This window comes from Typopeltis vanoorti, chromosome 8 (genome assembly GCF_054136105.1).
Source record: "Typopeltis vanoorti isolate ZY-2024b chromosome 8, IOZ_Tvanoo_1.0, whole genome shotgun sequence".
Classification (NCBI taxonomy): Eukaryota; Metazoa; Arthropoda; class Arachnida; order Uropygi; family Thelyphonidae; genus Typopeltis; species Typopeltis vanoorti.
This window is the reverse complement of record NC_143556.1, coordinates 55,510,236-55,526,880: the sequence shown is the minus strand read 5'-3', so window position 1 is coordinate 55,526,880 and position 16,645 is coordinate 55,510,236. Positions and strand designations below refer to the sequence as shown.

The following is a 16,645-nucleotide window of genomic DNA, read 5'->3' as shown; positions in this document are numbered from 1 at the left end:
CAGCAAAAGTAATGTCCTGATTTGACATGAGAGTTGTTATATTAGAGTTAAGATCCTGGATTACCTATAGTCCTAGCTATAATTAACTCTTAGGCAGAAAGGTTATATGGATAGAATATGTGCCATCCATATTCTTGGGATTTTTAGAACATCATCATTGTTAAGATTAGGGTGGTCGATAAGAATTTCACAGGCCTTAAATTTACGTTCATTCCACGTTTTGGTGTGATGTAAACAACAGTTGCCTTTCCAGTCAATTCTAGGTAGCGTATTCAGGGCATGATCAGAAATGCCGGATTTATCATAGTTATTAAATTTAATGTGCCATTTGTGTTCCTTTTTTTTGGATAGGAATTGTGCATCCTGTTCCCCCTATATAAGGGCAAATTACAGGTACAATAAATATGGTATACCCCAGGATGGGCCAGCAGAGGAATTGGATCCTTGGATGAGTTGAATAAGTTCTTTAATTTTGAGGGAGGTTTAAAGGTGTCTTTAAGGTTGTATTTCTGTAGTATTCTGTTTATTTGTTTAATTTTATCTGATATCCTTTTTAATGTATGGAATGGTTACAGTTTTATTGTAGTCCAGTTTATTTTTAAGTGAGATCTTGTGAAGAATTTTATTGATAGTGTTTTGGCTGTAGCCATTTTTAGGAAGGTATTGCTAATAACTTTTAATTCATCTCTAAGTGCTTGTTCATTGGAGCAATATTCAAAGCCATGTTTTTTAGTGTGTTAATTACACCTAGTTTTTGTGTTGAATGGTGGTAGGAGTTTATGTGTATATATTGGCCTGTATGTGTAGGCTTCCAGTAACAGTGAAGGAAAGGCTGCCAGAAGGAAGATGTGTGACAAGTGTATCTAGAAAAGGAATTTCTGTTCTGTCTTTTCAGCCTCAGTTATGAATTGCACATGTTTATCTTTGTTTAGGTGGCTAAGGAAAGAGTGTAATGTCTCACAGCCATGAAACCAGATAGCAAAAACATTGTCAAAGTATCTAAGCCAGACTTTGGGTTTTAAAGAAGAGGAATCTAGAGCATGTTGCTCAAAAGCTTCCATATAAAAGTTAGCAATTGAATGGGGGAGGATAATGGTGAGCTCATGGCTGTGCCTTCTTTTTGTAGGTAGAAAGTGTTTTGCTACACTAAATAGCCAGAACGTAGTACATGTGCAAAGAACGTGGTGATATCGGCGGGGGGGGGGGGGATTTGTCCTTTAACAGAATAATTGTGTCATTGATTGGGACATTTGTGAAGAGGGCAGAGACATCAAAACTGACTAATAAATCACTTTTTTTCAGTGTGATGTCTTTGATTTTGTTTACAAAGTGTTGTGTGTTTTTAATATAAGAGGGGGAATGACCTATCAATTCCTTGATGCTAGTTTCTTGGCTAGATGATAATTGGGGCTGTATATACCTTCAACTAAACCACTTAAAATTGCCAAATTTTGTCTTCACACAGCTCTTAGATTTGACATGCATATTCCTGATGATAAACATTTATTCTCCTATGCCTCTCTTTTCCAAACTTGTTCAAGATTTTTTCTGGTGAACCCAATCAGAGGCTTTTACCAAATCAAAAAAAATGCTTAAATAGTTTTTTTTTTTTTTTTTCCCCATTGTCTCAAATTTTTTCCCCATCATTTCCTTTACAGTAAAAATCAAATTAACAGTTGACCCCCCCCCCCCTCCATTTTTATTTTAACCATACTCCTCTATTCTTAATTCTTATTTTCCTCTGCTTTATCCCTTATTCTTGTTCTCATTATCCTTTCATAAATTTTTGCACTGTGACACAATACTATTATTCCTCTGTTCCTACTGCAATTTCTTCTTAAACCTCCTTTATAAATTGGAACAGTAATTCCCTTGGTCCAGTTGTCAAGCAATAATTTTTTTTCTTAAGAACAGTATAAAAATATCAAATAATCATTTCAGTCCTGAACTACCAGAACCTCTGATCAATTCAACAGGCCAATCATCTCTATACGAAGTGATTCTCCATCTTTAAATGTTTCTTCAACTTCTGGCAGATCTATTTCCCTATTGTCTCTCTCATTTCTGTATTCAATCCAATTTATTTCACTATGGCATTCACCATTGTTTAACTGATCTCTAAGATAATTTTACCACATCATACTAATTTCTCTTCTGGTGGCCACAAGATTTCCTTCTCCATGTATTAAAAAACCTGGTTACTCATCACTTCTTTTATTCTTCATTAATCCGTATAACATTTTCTTGTCCCTATTAATATTTTCTTCCTATGTCTAAATTCAACCTATCATTTTAACTTTTCCTATTAATTATTATATTTTTATTTATTTATTTATTTTGCATGGACCTTTTTCTCATTATAAACAGTTATCTTTGATCTAGTCTCTATGAACTTCCAGAAAGCTGTTTATTGATTTCACTGAAATGCTTTTTAACCATCGCGCTAGGCCGCACGAAGGAAGTCTTGGTTTCGAGTCTAGTCGGCGACTAGAGGAAATTTTTCTAAGCCTTTTTTCGACCGGTTCCCGAGTTAGTCGATCTCTGGCACGGGCAAGCAGGTTTTTCCTCCCGGAAACTCGGGTTTTTCGTCCTGTAAACTCAAGAAAATCGACCGTAGAACCCACATTATTTCAGACATTAAATATATTGTGTTAGGGTTAGAGACCACGAGATGGCGGCACATTTGAGCCGTCTCTCTTCACTGCGTACCGCTTAATTAGTGATAGCCTTGGGCCATCTGTCTCTGATTGGGTACCAGTGGAGATTGAACTGCCCACTCAGTCGCCAAAAAGTTAGATAGGGCTAAATGGCCTCGCCTACTCCCGTATATATGGGAATAAAAAGGCGTTAGCTGATTTTTTTTTTTTTTTTTTTTTTTTTTTTTTTGCTTTTTAACCATTCTCTCATTTCAGTGTCATGTTTCTTTCTTTCTTTCTTTTTTTTTTCCTTCTGCTTCCACTTGTGATTTTGCCCATCTACAACTTGAAATCTTTCCTTTTATAACTGGACCCTGGATGATCTGAGACTCAAATACTTCTTTTATCTGAGTTTTCAACATCCACATCTTCAACTCCCTAACTTTTTTTCTTGCTGTATTTCTTTTATGAATTAAAAGTAGCTATAAGAAGTCTGATCTCCATTTAAGGATGGCAAAACTTTGATATCCATGACTTTAATGGATATCAAAGTATCTATTATCAGTTTTTTTGCTTACCATTCCAACCACACCTCTTTTCAGAATTATGATTATTTCTGATCTGTATATTAGATTAGCAAAAATCTAATAAAATTTGTAATCTGTCATTTCTTTGACCAAAACCAAATGGCTAAATTTTTTTTCTACTTCTGTTTCAACCTGTGCTTTAAGATCACTTAAGATGATTATACTCTTATTTTGAATAATTCCCTCCAACTCAAATAATGTATTTTCCTCCATATCTAAGCTTTGTTGTGGTTGAGTATACCTGGATAAGTGAGAATTTAAATGTAATTTCCATTACATTTAAATGCAAGCTTCATTATCCAGTCACTAGTTCCATTGCACTTTATAAATCTGTCATTTACTTCTTAAATTCCACTTTCCATGTGTTTTTCTCTTTAAAAAGTGAAATAAAACTGAATGTGAAAATTACAGAGGTATTTCCCTACTGAGTGTTTCTGTCAAGATCTATGCAAGTATACTTGAGAAACGGTTGAGAAGAATTGTGGAAGAAAAGCTGGGTGAAGAACAAGCTGGATTCAGGCCAAATAGAGGTTGTCAGGATCAGATCTTCATTTTACAACAAATAGTCGAGAAAGCATGGGAATGTAACAAAGATCTGTATTTAAGTTTTGTCGATTTGGAAAAGGCATATGACAAGGTGCCAAGAGAGAAGCTATTCAATACGCTACAGTTATATGGTGTCAATGGGGCATTATATCAAGCAATACTTAGTCTTTATTTGAGTTGAAAGTCAGCAGTTAGAATTGAAGGAAGTATACAAGAAGATGGTTTAATGTTAAATCTGGTGTGAGACAAGGATGTACATTATCCCCTCTGTTATTCATTATCTATATGAATCACATTATGAAGGAAAGTGGTATTATAAAAGCTGCTCAGCTTTTATTCTCATTAAACCTTTCTTACTTGTTCTTCTTTTCAATATGAAATTCAATTTCATCCTGCTCAAGACTAAATGGTGATCACTTCCAATTTCAAATCCTCTGTACACTCTAGTGTCCCGCATGAGAGAGAAAACATCTCTATCAACAATAACATAGTCAGTGAGACTTTTCTTTTTCCTTGTGTCTTCCCTCCATGTGAATTTGTGCACATTTTTAATTTGGTACGTGGTGTTAGTAATAACTAGTCCATGTCCTGAGCAGAAATCCAATAAGTATTTCCATTATTATTAGCTTTGCTCTTTTCTCCAAATTTTCCCAAAATATTTTTGTATGGCTGACAATCATTTCCTACTCTGCTATTTAGATCCCCAACAAGGACTAACTTTTCATTTTTCATTGTGTCAGTTCCTTTCTCTGTAGTCTCAAAAAATTCCTCCACTTCTACCTTAGCAGAACCTTCTATGGGACAAAATTTATTAGCCACAAATAGGTGTCATTATCCAGTCCCCCATTCTGATATTTGCCCACATCACTACTTGAAATTGCCTGCCATTCAAGAAAATTAGCCTCATATTTAGTGTTGAATACAATGGCTACTCCTTCTTTTCCTTGATTGTCATTGCCTGAATATAACAATTTGTATTTATTGCTCAGAAAGATCTCTCTCTCTCTCTCTCTATATATATATATATATATATATATATATTCAATTTCATCTTGTCTCTCTCTCTCTATATATATATAGAGAGAGAGAGAGAGACATCTCAATTTCATCTTGTTTTTTGCTACTTAACCATCTTTTAAAGGCATCTTTTTATTTTCAATTTTTGTTTTAATTTCATTGTCCCATATATGTAATTTTGTATTTTTATGGTATTTTTTGTGTCCCGCTATATGCTGCTGATGTAATAATTTCTTTTATATTATTCCCTTCTTTCTTCATGTCTTCATTTTCTTGTATTTTTTCTAAACTGTTATTAATCGTTTGTTGTATAAATTTCTTATACTTATATCATTTAGTAGTCTTACTTCGTAATTCGATTTTGTTTCTCTAGTTTGTTTATTTTTTTGTATTTGTATTTTATATAACTAATTTGGTGGTACCGCGCGGTTAGCCTAGTGGCTTTGCGTTTCGTAACCATATGCCTGGGGAAGGAGTGTCCCAGGTTCGATTCCCGTTGTAGACGTGAGGAATTTGAGGATCTTCCTCAGGCATAGCCAAGTTAGCAGGTCTTGGGCGCTGTCAGTAGGGTCTGGCGTTTTTCATCCCGCAAACAGGCAAACCGGCCCCGTGAACATACGCCTCTACAGTCAAAAATATACCCCCCCCCCAACGGCAGACCACGTGACGGGTCGGTTGGGAGTAGTACTAACAAGAAGTCGCATCTAAGTAACATGCGGACCCTGCAGAGGAAGCGGGAATAACGCGTAGAAGAAGATAACTAATTTGGTGGAAACCTTAATTTTATCTACACTAAATAATGATCTGTATCTATTTCTAGTCCTCTATTGACTTTAATATTTAGGAAGAGAGTTGCTGATTTTTCATTTGCTGTAAAGTAGTCTATTATTGATTTTTGTCTTGCACATCGTATATATTGATGTATATTTTTATGTTTGTAGAATGCCTTCATTATTTTAAAATTATTATATATTATATAATTAATTTCTTTTTCCATTTTTGTTTATTGTTAGTTCTCCAAATTTTTCTGTGTTATTTATTTTTTTCATTTCTGTTCTGGCATTAAGATCTTCAGCTATAATTAATAATATTGTCTGTTTTATTTAATTTTTCATATATTCCTTGTAACTAGAAAGATCATAGTTTTTCTTCTGCGGGGGCATACACTCCAACAACTGTTAAATTTGCTTTATTTAATTTTAATCATACTTCTAATACCATATAAATCAAGCTGATATTAAATCCAACATTATTTCAAAGCCTGAATGCAGAAACTATGAAAGTTTCGTACGAATGACCAGAGAGCTTACGGGAATACACTCACCGACATTTACGAGTTGCCTAGTGTGGACATTATAGAAAACATGATCGCTAAGCTTCCATATATTCACCTTCTACTGGTCGATTTTGATAAGGTTTCACTGGCCTGACAGCCGTTTTGAACTGGTTGGTTCTCCTCAGAGACCAGGCAGAAACCTTAAGAGAGCAAAAACTTTTCTCTTGTTCACTACTAAGGAACTTGAAGTGTTGGAGAGGTGTATTTTTCATAAGCAAACTCTCGGTCGGTGCATAAAAGTATTTACTAAAATAGCCAAAAGGCTTCATTTCGGCGATGCAAACTATATAAATCAAGTGGATATTAAATCCAACATTATTTCAAACCGAATGCAGAAACTTAAAGTTTCATACGAAATTTTACCACAGAATACCGGGAATACACTGCATTTGGTTTTAAAATAATGTTGGATTTAATATCCACTTAATTTATATAGTTTTGCATCACCAAAATGATGCCTTTTGGCTCTTTATTTTAGTAAATACTTCTAATATTCTTTCATTCCAGTGTATATAATGAGTTATTTTTGCTTTAATTGATTTATGGATCCAATTCATTATGCTAGCTTTTGCATGTATTTATTTGTCTACTCTATTGTATATGATATGATAATTAGTTGTTTCAGTTGTTCCTTTAAATTTCTTTTTTGCTTCTGATGTTCTGTGTAGCATATTTCACCATGTTTTTCTTTTTCCATAGTTTAACCATTTCCAATTTGCAGTCTTTTCCCTTGTTTTCCATCCAGTTTAGATTTCTTTGAGACTTGAAAGTAATGCGTGTTTCCCTATGTGAAGTATATCCTAGTGGTGGGGATGTCACCTTTGGACAACCAGGCTTGCCATTTTTTAGTAGATAGTGGAAACTGCAGTTCAAGAGGACGAAGAAGTAGGAGAGAATAGAGGAAAGATAAGTAGAAGACCAGAGTACAGATATAATATACCAAGTGTATATTGTAGGAAGTAAGATCCAAAGTATCTAATTTTATCTTAATATCCACTATCTTCTCATCTTTACTAGTAACTGTCAATATGCCTTCTGTTCCTGTTATCAGATGTTACAATTGTTCCATCAGAATGGGAGAAAGAAACAAGGAAGGGTAGAAGTTATGTCCATCAGCCTTACTGAGGCACCAGAAGACTTGATTGTAGCTCAACAAGCTTTTTTGCATTTTGTTCATACATTTGTCGATTTTCTTACACTTGTTTTGGATGAGCTGTGGTATTGTGTAGGCCGAATGAGAAGCTGAGTTTTGACATCACCCATTGAATATATGCAAAGTTTTTATATGACTACAGAGACATATCTTTTTAAAAGAACCAGGGCTTGAATAGGTTTGCAGTGGTGTAGAGAATGAAAGTTCTCATTCCTTGAGGATTATCATCGTCATCATCAAATTCCTGCCATGTACCCTCAAGGGGTATACAGGATATGATAGTACTACATGAAAAAAATTACATCATTACTAACTTCCTATCTATAATTTTCCTCCAAATCAGTCTGTTACTTGTCAAGACTCCAACATTATCAGATCGTATATTTCTATCGTCTAAGGCACTTTGTGCCGTATCAATCCACCTATATCTTGGTCTTCCTCTGGGTCGTTTTGCTGCCAACCTGGCAGAGAACACTTGTTTTTCTAATCTTTCTTCGCCCATTCTGTTTAAGTGACCATACCATCTGAGATTAGCTCTGTTAACATCTTCCTGGATGTTGACAATGTCAAGTTCTTTCCTAATATCCTCATTTTTAATATGATATTGCCATTGATGCCATCTGTTCACACCTCTAATCTTTCTCAGGACTCTCGTATCTGCGGTCTCTAGTCTTTGGCCAAGTGTTTTACTTCTGACCCAGCTCTCAGATCCATAAGTTAAAATTGGTTTGAACACTGTCTTGTGTACAGCTAATTTAGTGTTCTGACTAATTTCTCTCTTATTCCATATGAATTTATTCAACTGACTTCCTACCATACCAGCTTTGCTGATTCTGTTGTCTATTTCTATATTTAATTTACCATCTTCAGTAAAAATCGTGCCTAAGTAGCTGAAATGTTTCACTTGTTCCACAGGTTCGCCATTCACAACACAGTTGATATTTTCAATGATTCTGCCTATTTTCATTGTCTTTGTCTTTTTTTTTATTGCTGACCTTCATACCATATCTATTACAACAGCTATTCAATTTAGTCAGAGAATCTTGCAGACTTGTAGCGGATTTATTTAGAAGTATAACATCATCCGCATAAAGCAAAGAGCTGACATTAACATCTCCAATTTTGATATCATATTTAATACCACTTTCCTTCATAATGTGATCCATATAGATAATGAATAACAGAGGGGATAATGTACATCCCTGTCTCACACCAAATTTAACATTAAACCATCTTCCTGTACTTCCTTCAATTCTAACTGCTGACTTACAACTCAAATAAAGACTAAGTTTTGCTTAATATAATGCCCCATTGACACCATATAACTGTAGCATATTGAATAGCTTCTCTCTTGGCACTTTGTCATATGCCTTTTCCAAATCGACAAAACTTAAATACAGATCTCTGTTATATTCCCATGCTTTCTCGACTATTTGTTGTAAAGTGAAGATCTGATCCTGACAGCCTCTATTTGGCCTGAATCCAGCTTGTTCTTCATCAAGCTTTTCTTCCACAATTCTTCTCAACCGTTTCTCAAGTATACTTGCATAGATCTTGCCAGGAACACTCAGTAGGGAAATACCTCTGTAATTCTCACATTCAGTTTTATTTCCCTTTTTATATATGGGTACTATGAGAGCTCTTCTCCAGTCATCTGTCCCTCTGCCCAGTCTTTCTGAACTATGCAGTGCAGCCACTGTAAGAGTCTTATACCACCATACTTCAGCATTTCTGGTCGAATATAATCTACTCCTACTGCCTTTCCACATTCCAAGCCTTTGATGACTTTGCCTGGTCAGTGTTTTTTATCACTGTGCTGTCATCACTGCTTGTTTCATTTAGCAGTTTTTCAAAGTAATTACTCCATACTTCAAGGATATCCTTTTCTCCCGTTTTCATGTCATCTTTATCATCTCTAACTCCTTTTACAACCTCCAGAATATTTTGCCACATTCTTGATATTTATTTTCTATATTCTTGCCAAAGTCTTACCATGACTTTTGTTTAGCTAGTTTTACACAGTGTTTAGTATTCTTGCATTTGTCTCTGTATTCTCTAAGAGCACAAACTGACTTATTTGACAGGAACTTTTGATATGCTTTCTTCTTTTCTTTCACTGCCTCTTTAACTTCCTGTGTCCACCATGGAGTTCTAATTTTTTTATTTGGCATGCTAGAATATTATAGGCTGGCTAGAATATTAAATGAAAAGATGCTTAATTCTGATCATTTACATCTAGAACCATTATCCTATCTGATACTTTTTTTAGTACTCCAGCTAGCAACACCACCCAGGGCACATGTTCCTAATGTAGCTAAAATAAGAGTTAAGAATGGTAAGATTTGAGATAAGATTTTGCTTTCAAGATCTTCCATAAATAAGTCAGCACAAGAGGGTGAGAGGGGGCTGCTCATGACCAATCCGGTTAATTGTTTGTAAATTGTTTTCTTGCATACGAACATCTTAGACAATTTATTCCTGCAAGACGTCTCTTCATTGTTTAGCCACTGTCTATCTTCTAACTATTTCGTATGGAAGAAAACAATTTACAAATAATTAACCGGATTGACCATGGGCAGCCCCTTCTCGCCCTCTTGTTCTGACTTATTTATGGAAGATCTTGAAAGTAAAATCTTATCTCAAATTAAATCCAAAACCTAAGGCATGGTTCAGATTTGTTGATGACATCTTTATCATTTGGAACCACAAAAAGGAAGAGCTATCAGATTCACACTAGATCTTGAAAAGGACAAACAACTACCATTCCTAGACATCATAAAAAAGAAAATAAGTGTCAACCTATCAGTTTATAGAAAACCAACAAATACTGGACGTTATCTAAACTTTAGCTCATCACACCACATCTCCCAAAAACTCAGCATTATTCATATGCTAAAGAAAAGAGCTATACAATTCACCACAGACCATAATGATCTACAAGAAGTATTATTATAATGTAATGTATGTTGGTACAATCTCCAAAAAACTAGCTCGCCTCCTAAAACCACACAATATTAGAGTGATCTTCAAGCCAGTTGAAACTATCCAGAAATTTTTAAGATCACCAAAAGATTTCAATCCTTTCTATAAACATGCAGGAGTTTATAACATCCCTTGTTCCTGTGGTCTAAGTTACATTGGTCAGACGTCTAGAAGCTTCAAAGCGAGACAAAAGGAACACATCAGCTATGTTAGAAACAACAGACAAGATATTTCTGGCCTTTTTTCCCACATCTCTACAACCAACCACATTATTGAATGGAATAAAAGTCTTATGCCATATATAGAAGAAAACTACCATTCCAGAATCTTCAAAGAAGCTGCTACAGTCGCCTGTTCCACAAATAACCCAAGGTTTAATTCTAACAGATATATGGAAGACTTTAATTAGATCAATAAACACACAAGAAATGAACTTCAGTGCAAACTACAAAATACATCTCAACAAGTAAATCATGTATCCGCAACACGCATATTGTTTCTCGCGCACTACTATTTTGTTATTGAAATAGAATTGTCAGTTAACGTTTAGCTTGTAATTTTCATTTCTTTGCTTTCCTGATTGTACTCTGATGAAGCCGACAGCACAAGCCAGTGAAACTAGTTGGTAATTAAATTAGTTATTCACCTTCACTTGACCAATATCTAAATAATAGTTAATTTTCATTAATTAGATTCTTTGTTTTTATCAAATTTATCATGAATTTATTATTTGCTTTAGCATATATTTTAGAGCACTGATTTAATCTGCCTCTTATTCAGTTTTCAATCGTTAATATCATATGAATATCTTTTAATTATAATTCCATTTTTGTATATTTTTGACATTGCAGTCCATAATAATCCTGGTAAATTGTAATACCATATAGGATCTAATTTATAATTTTTAAACAAACATCTCTGAAGTTTTTGAATACATCAGTTTAGTTCAGGCTTGAAGAATACAACTTTCACATAAACAAAAAGAAAAAGAAGCTTGTTCTTAATGCATAATTTTTGATCAGTTTTTATGATTTTTTTTTCTCGTTCCATTTCTCAAGTTCTATTAAAGAAAGAACATAGAGAAATTTCTCTAATTTTCTCTACACTTTCAGAGAAATTCTTCTCATATTTCTTGTTCTTAATATATGTAATTTTTTTAAGACCTGAGGAAAATGTCTCCCTTCAAGTACAGCCTCAATCTGCATTAAAAAAAGAACCAATTTCAAGTAGCACAAGTTCCATTTCTAGTTATGCATTCCAGCCACAAGAGAAACTAAATTCTTCGCCACTATTTTGTAAGTTTACTTATGTTTGTTCTCATAATTATTGATGGAGGAAATTTTTATTGTATATATTTTTATGTTATTAAAAAGAAATATGTAGGATATGTGTGGTGATTTATTTATTTATTTTTCTCATTTCTTTTAGTTTTTTGACATGCTACATTCTTGTATTCTGAATATTAAAAAAAAAAAATAGTCTGCTAGCTAATGTCATATTGTGTATTGCTAAAATATTTACAGTTAATTCATTTAGGTTTTTGAATGTTATAATAATAATTTTTTTTTTCAGCTAAGTAACATTTCATGTTGGAGGCTTAATAGATTTTTTACAACACTCAAAAAGAATTAAAATAGAATTTAATACTTCCTATATTTCGTCCTAGTCACTAGGACATCTACGGGGATTACAAAAACAGTTAATGTAACATACACACAAATAATAAACAATACTGAGCCCAACCACGTGGGTGACACTAAAGTCCTATCTAGTTGGAGCGCCCTCTAAGGGCAGTAGTAGGTGGCCTGGAATGTAAGGTGGGACCTCTGGTGATGAGTGTTTCCCAAATCTTCAGAAGCTTAATACAACCGTATTTATTCAGATTTGGTTGGTTTTTGAGAGCTGCTGCTGCTTCCAAGAAAAGTCTCTCTTTCTTGAATTTGCTGTGGTGGAGCATGGTGGTTTTCTTCCAAGATACCCTGTGGGTGGTATCCAAAACATGGTCAGCCAAGCCTGAATGGCCATCATTGTGTTTGCAGATGTAAGACTTGTGTTCTTCTAAGCGGATGGATGCTGATCTGCCTGTCTGTCCAAAGTACGCCAGCTTACAGGAACAGGGTACTTTGTAAACTCCAGGCAGAGAGAGAGGAGGGAGCTGATCTTTCGTAGAACGGATAAGGGTAGCAAGTTTGCGGTGGGGCTTATATACTGTGTGTAGGTTGTACTTTTTTAGTATCTTGGCTATTTTTTCGGATGTGCCACGGATGTAGGGTATGGTGATGGCATTTTTAAATTCTTGTTGACGAGAAGGACGGGGAATGGGGGAGGAGTTGATTATTTTTTTGATACTGTGATCACTGTAACCATTGGAGAGGAAGGTGTTGTGTATGTGATTAAGCTCAGTAGTGAGGGCGGTTCCACTGGAACAAAGATTGTGGGCTCTCTTGGTAAGAGTTTTAATAATGCCAAATTGTCATGGCGGTTCCCTTTATCTGCTTGTAGATTTTGTTCTTCCAAGAGAAATACCCAGAGTTAATGGCAAAGGAAAAGAGATCTAAGATGTCGGGGGGGGGGGGACGTTTTCTAAGAGAGATAAGGTGTCAGTTAAGGGAATATTGGTAAACAAATAGGGAGATATCAAAGCTTACCAATATGTCTGTCTTATTCAAGGTTAAATTTTCTGTGAGGGCTTTAAAGTGGGTAGAGTTTTTTTATAAAGGAAGTGGACCTTCCAGTGAGGGGGGGGTCAGAGAGTTGGCCAGCTGTTTAGACAGTCTATAGCAGGGTTCATTGGTGGCATCTACTATGGCATCTACTAAAGGAGTAAGTAACATTTCATAGCATGATTATATAAAATCTGTTTATAAGATGATAATTTTATATAATGATGCTAGAGTAACATGCTTTTGAAGACAGCTAAGTGCTCACATTTGTGTCATGCACCAGCTTTATGAATGCAATTTTTTAAGTGAAAGAGGAGTTGAAAAATAAGTTTCACAAAAGAGCATATTTTTAAATTTTAACTGTGCTTTGATTGTGCAATTTTTTAATTTTTTTTTGCTGATGATTATGCAGTTTGAATTGCTCAAATAGCGTGATATCAGTCAAGAGCTGATATCATTCAAGAGCTGAAGGATCTGCTTCAAAAAAGTCACCAGGGTAGGCTCTTATGTTTCAGTCCTCCACAATGTGCTGGATGGTTTGGTTTATGACCCACACTCACACTGGGGTGTAGGCAGTGGTGAGCTATGGAAATTTTGACAAGGGGCTCGCATCCCGAGGGGAAAAAAAAAGAAAGAAAGCTGTATTTCACACAAAAACTTATTAATACAGCCTGTGTACAAATTCCAATCAAAAAGTGTGAGAGGACAATCAACCTCTAAAGCAGTGTTTCTCAACGTGGAGCATACACCCCACAGGGGGCAATTTGAATATTTTGGGGGAATTAGAAAATGTTCATGTACATATTTATATTATACTTTTTCAGAATTTGGCTAACTATTATGCTGGGGGGGGGCATCAAATTCTTTGAGACATTGAGGTGGGGCATGATCCAAAAAAGGTTGAGAAACACTGCTCTAAAGGCTATAATTTTTAAACAAATATTTCATGATTTAAACATGAAATATTTGCACCCAATCAACTGTTTAATTTATCTTACATAAGAAAAACATTTTTTAACTATCAAAATATAATAAGAATGAAATCTTTTATTATAATTTATAAAACATTTGATTGGCTGATGGTTTTACCATACGATTGGCTACCAGATGGGAGAAAGGTAAAGATGGTGCATGCGCTTATTTTATTTTCAAATTGGGCGCATTCATAATAGAGGAGTTGAAACTATAATTTCAAATAATCTGTACACTGCCGAATAGACTAATTTTTGTTAGGTTACTGTATGAGTTTGTCACTTAATATGTTTCAAAAAAAAATTTTTTTTTTTTTTTTTTGCAAAAATAAAAAAGTAAACAAGAAGAACAAGGGGCTTGCAAATTTGAGAAAAAATTAACAAAGGGCTCATGCGAGCCCCTTATAGCTCAACACTGGGTGTAGGTGATCTTCCCCACTTGTGTAAGTTGTCTGCGCAGATACCATGTCCTGTGTGTATACTATTTAAGCTTTTCCATAGATGATGTAGAAGCTCAATCCCTTTTCGATTTTGGTTGGGAAGGATATTCTTGTTTAAGTCTGGTGGCGATTTTTCTTTCCAAGTTTCTAGCCATTTCGAATTAATGTTGAAATTGCTATTTACCAGTTCTTCAGCCACTATTAGTGGAGGCTGTCGGGATTTAAGGCGATTTATACTTATATGTGGGAGGTCTTCATGCAATATCATGGCAATATCATATTAAAAATGAGGATATTAGGAAAGAACTTGACATTGTCAGCATCCAGGAATGCGTTAGCAGAGCTAATCTCAGATGGTATGGTCACTTAAATAGAATGGGAGAGGAAAGATTAGCAAAACAAGTGTTCTCTGCCAGGTTGGCAGGAAAACGACCCAGAGGAAGACCAAGATATAGCTGGATTGATACGGTACAAAGTGCCTTAGACGATAGAAATATAAGATCTGATAATGTTGGAGTCTTGACAAGTAACAGACTGATTTGGAGGAAAATTGTAGATAGGAAGTTAGTAATGATGTAATTTTTTCATGTAGTACTGTCATATCCTGTACACCCCTTGAGGGTACATGGCAGGAATTTGATGATGATGATGATGATGATGGTCTTCATGCATTGGTAACAGGAAATTGCTGTTTATTTTTTGTACTCTTTTACTAGAGCATCTTGTCTGTGCAGGTTCAGTGGTGCAATATTGCTCAGAGTTAGAAGCCAGTAGAGAGGAGTGGATTTGAAGCAACCTGTTATTGTCCTCATCGCTGCATTTATTTGCAAGTCAGTTTTCTTGATATGAGAATTGTTCAGCCATACTAGTGAACAATATTCTGCTGCAGAGTAGACTAGGCCCAACATGGAGCATTGCAGTGTAATAGCAGAAGAAGAAACCCATGTAAAACTCACAGTTTTTGTATGATTTTATTACCTGTTCTGATCTTTAAAGAGATATTCTCCAGATGTCTTTTGAAAGATGGTGTTCTATCCAAGGTTCCACCCAGATATTCAGTGAAATCTTGGTACCACAGCATTGTGTTGTTAAAGCTGACCTGAAGTTTCCTACTTGCTAATTTGGTGTTTAGGTGAAAAGAGCTAACCTCGGTCTTATTGAGGTTTGGTGTTAGTTTCTATTTATGAAAGTATTCTGAGGTCATTTGTGAGAATATCTTCAGTTACTTCGATGTTCTTGTGTTGGGTGGCGAGGGCTATATCATCAGCATAAGCAAATTTTCTTGACCTAGTTGTCGGTAGATCAGATGTATATATATTGAATAAGATTGGTGCTAATACTGAGCCCTGTGGGAGTCCATTGTTCAGCTTTCTCAGTTTGCTTATTTTGTTTCCCAGTACCACATGAAAGAACCTGTCAGAAAGCATGTTACCAATAAGTTGTATGATGGATTGGCATGGTATGGCTTGTATAGCAACCCTTCTTTCCATACCATGTCATATGCAGCAGTAAGGTCAACAAACAACACAGAAGTTTTCAAACATCTCTGAAAGCCTGCTTTGAAATGTAGTAAAGCTTAGTACTTGGTCCGTACAAATACATTGAGTCCTAAAGCCTGCTTGCTCAACAGGGATAACTTCAGATATTTTTAGCCCAATTCTGTTAAGGAGGAGCCTCTTGAGGAGCTTATAACAGCAACTGAGGAGCGCAATTGGGCAGTAGCTCTCTGCTTGATCTTGAGGCTTGTTGGGTTTTAATATGGCTATTATTTTGGTGTTAGAAGATTTCCCATCCTTAAAATGTGAGAAAAGAATCTTGTTAGCATTGATGAGCATTTTTTCCACAGTTAACCAAGAATTCAGGTTGAATACCATCGAAGCCTGATGCTTTGCCGGTTTTCACCTCCTTTAAGGCCTCAGTTATTTTGTTTGTGGTAAATTCTCTTGAAAATTGGGAACTATCAGCTGCACTCTGTTGTAAGTTTCTGAGTGTTCTTTTAACCTCCCATGTGTGTTGATTATCTCGAGGGGGGGGCTCTAGATAGTGAAGTTATTCAACAGGCAATTTGATCTGGAGTCACCAAAGGATCTTTACGAGTGATTGGATTACTTCCACGTAACTTCTGTGATAGGCTCCATGCTTTTCCACTTGATTTTTTTAAAGTCTAAGTCTTCTGTAGTTATTATCGATTTTTTCTGTGCTCGTTATCATGCTTCCGGAGTAATTCATCAGCTATGTCACAGTTGCCAGATTCTAAATAGATTTGGTATAGTTCTTCACAGTCTTAATTCCAGCTAGGTATGTATTCTTTTCG

General features: G+C 35.3%; 1 protein-coding gene across 7 annotated transcripts in view; it reads left to right on the top strand.

The window, feature by feature from the left end:
* Positions 1-16,645, top strand: part of LOC150104005 (uncharacterized) — a 534,288-nt gene that overhangs the window by 213,608 nt on the left and 304,035 nt on the right. For all 7 annotated transcript variants that reach the window (XM_090397243.1, XM_090397238.1, XM_090397241.1 and 4 more), the window contains exon 13: positions 11,419-11,552. In XM_090397243.1, the coding sequence (XP_090253369.1) occupies positions 11,419-11,552 (134 nt within the window). The remainder of the gene's footprint in view (positions 1-11,418; positions 11,553-16,645) is intronic.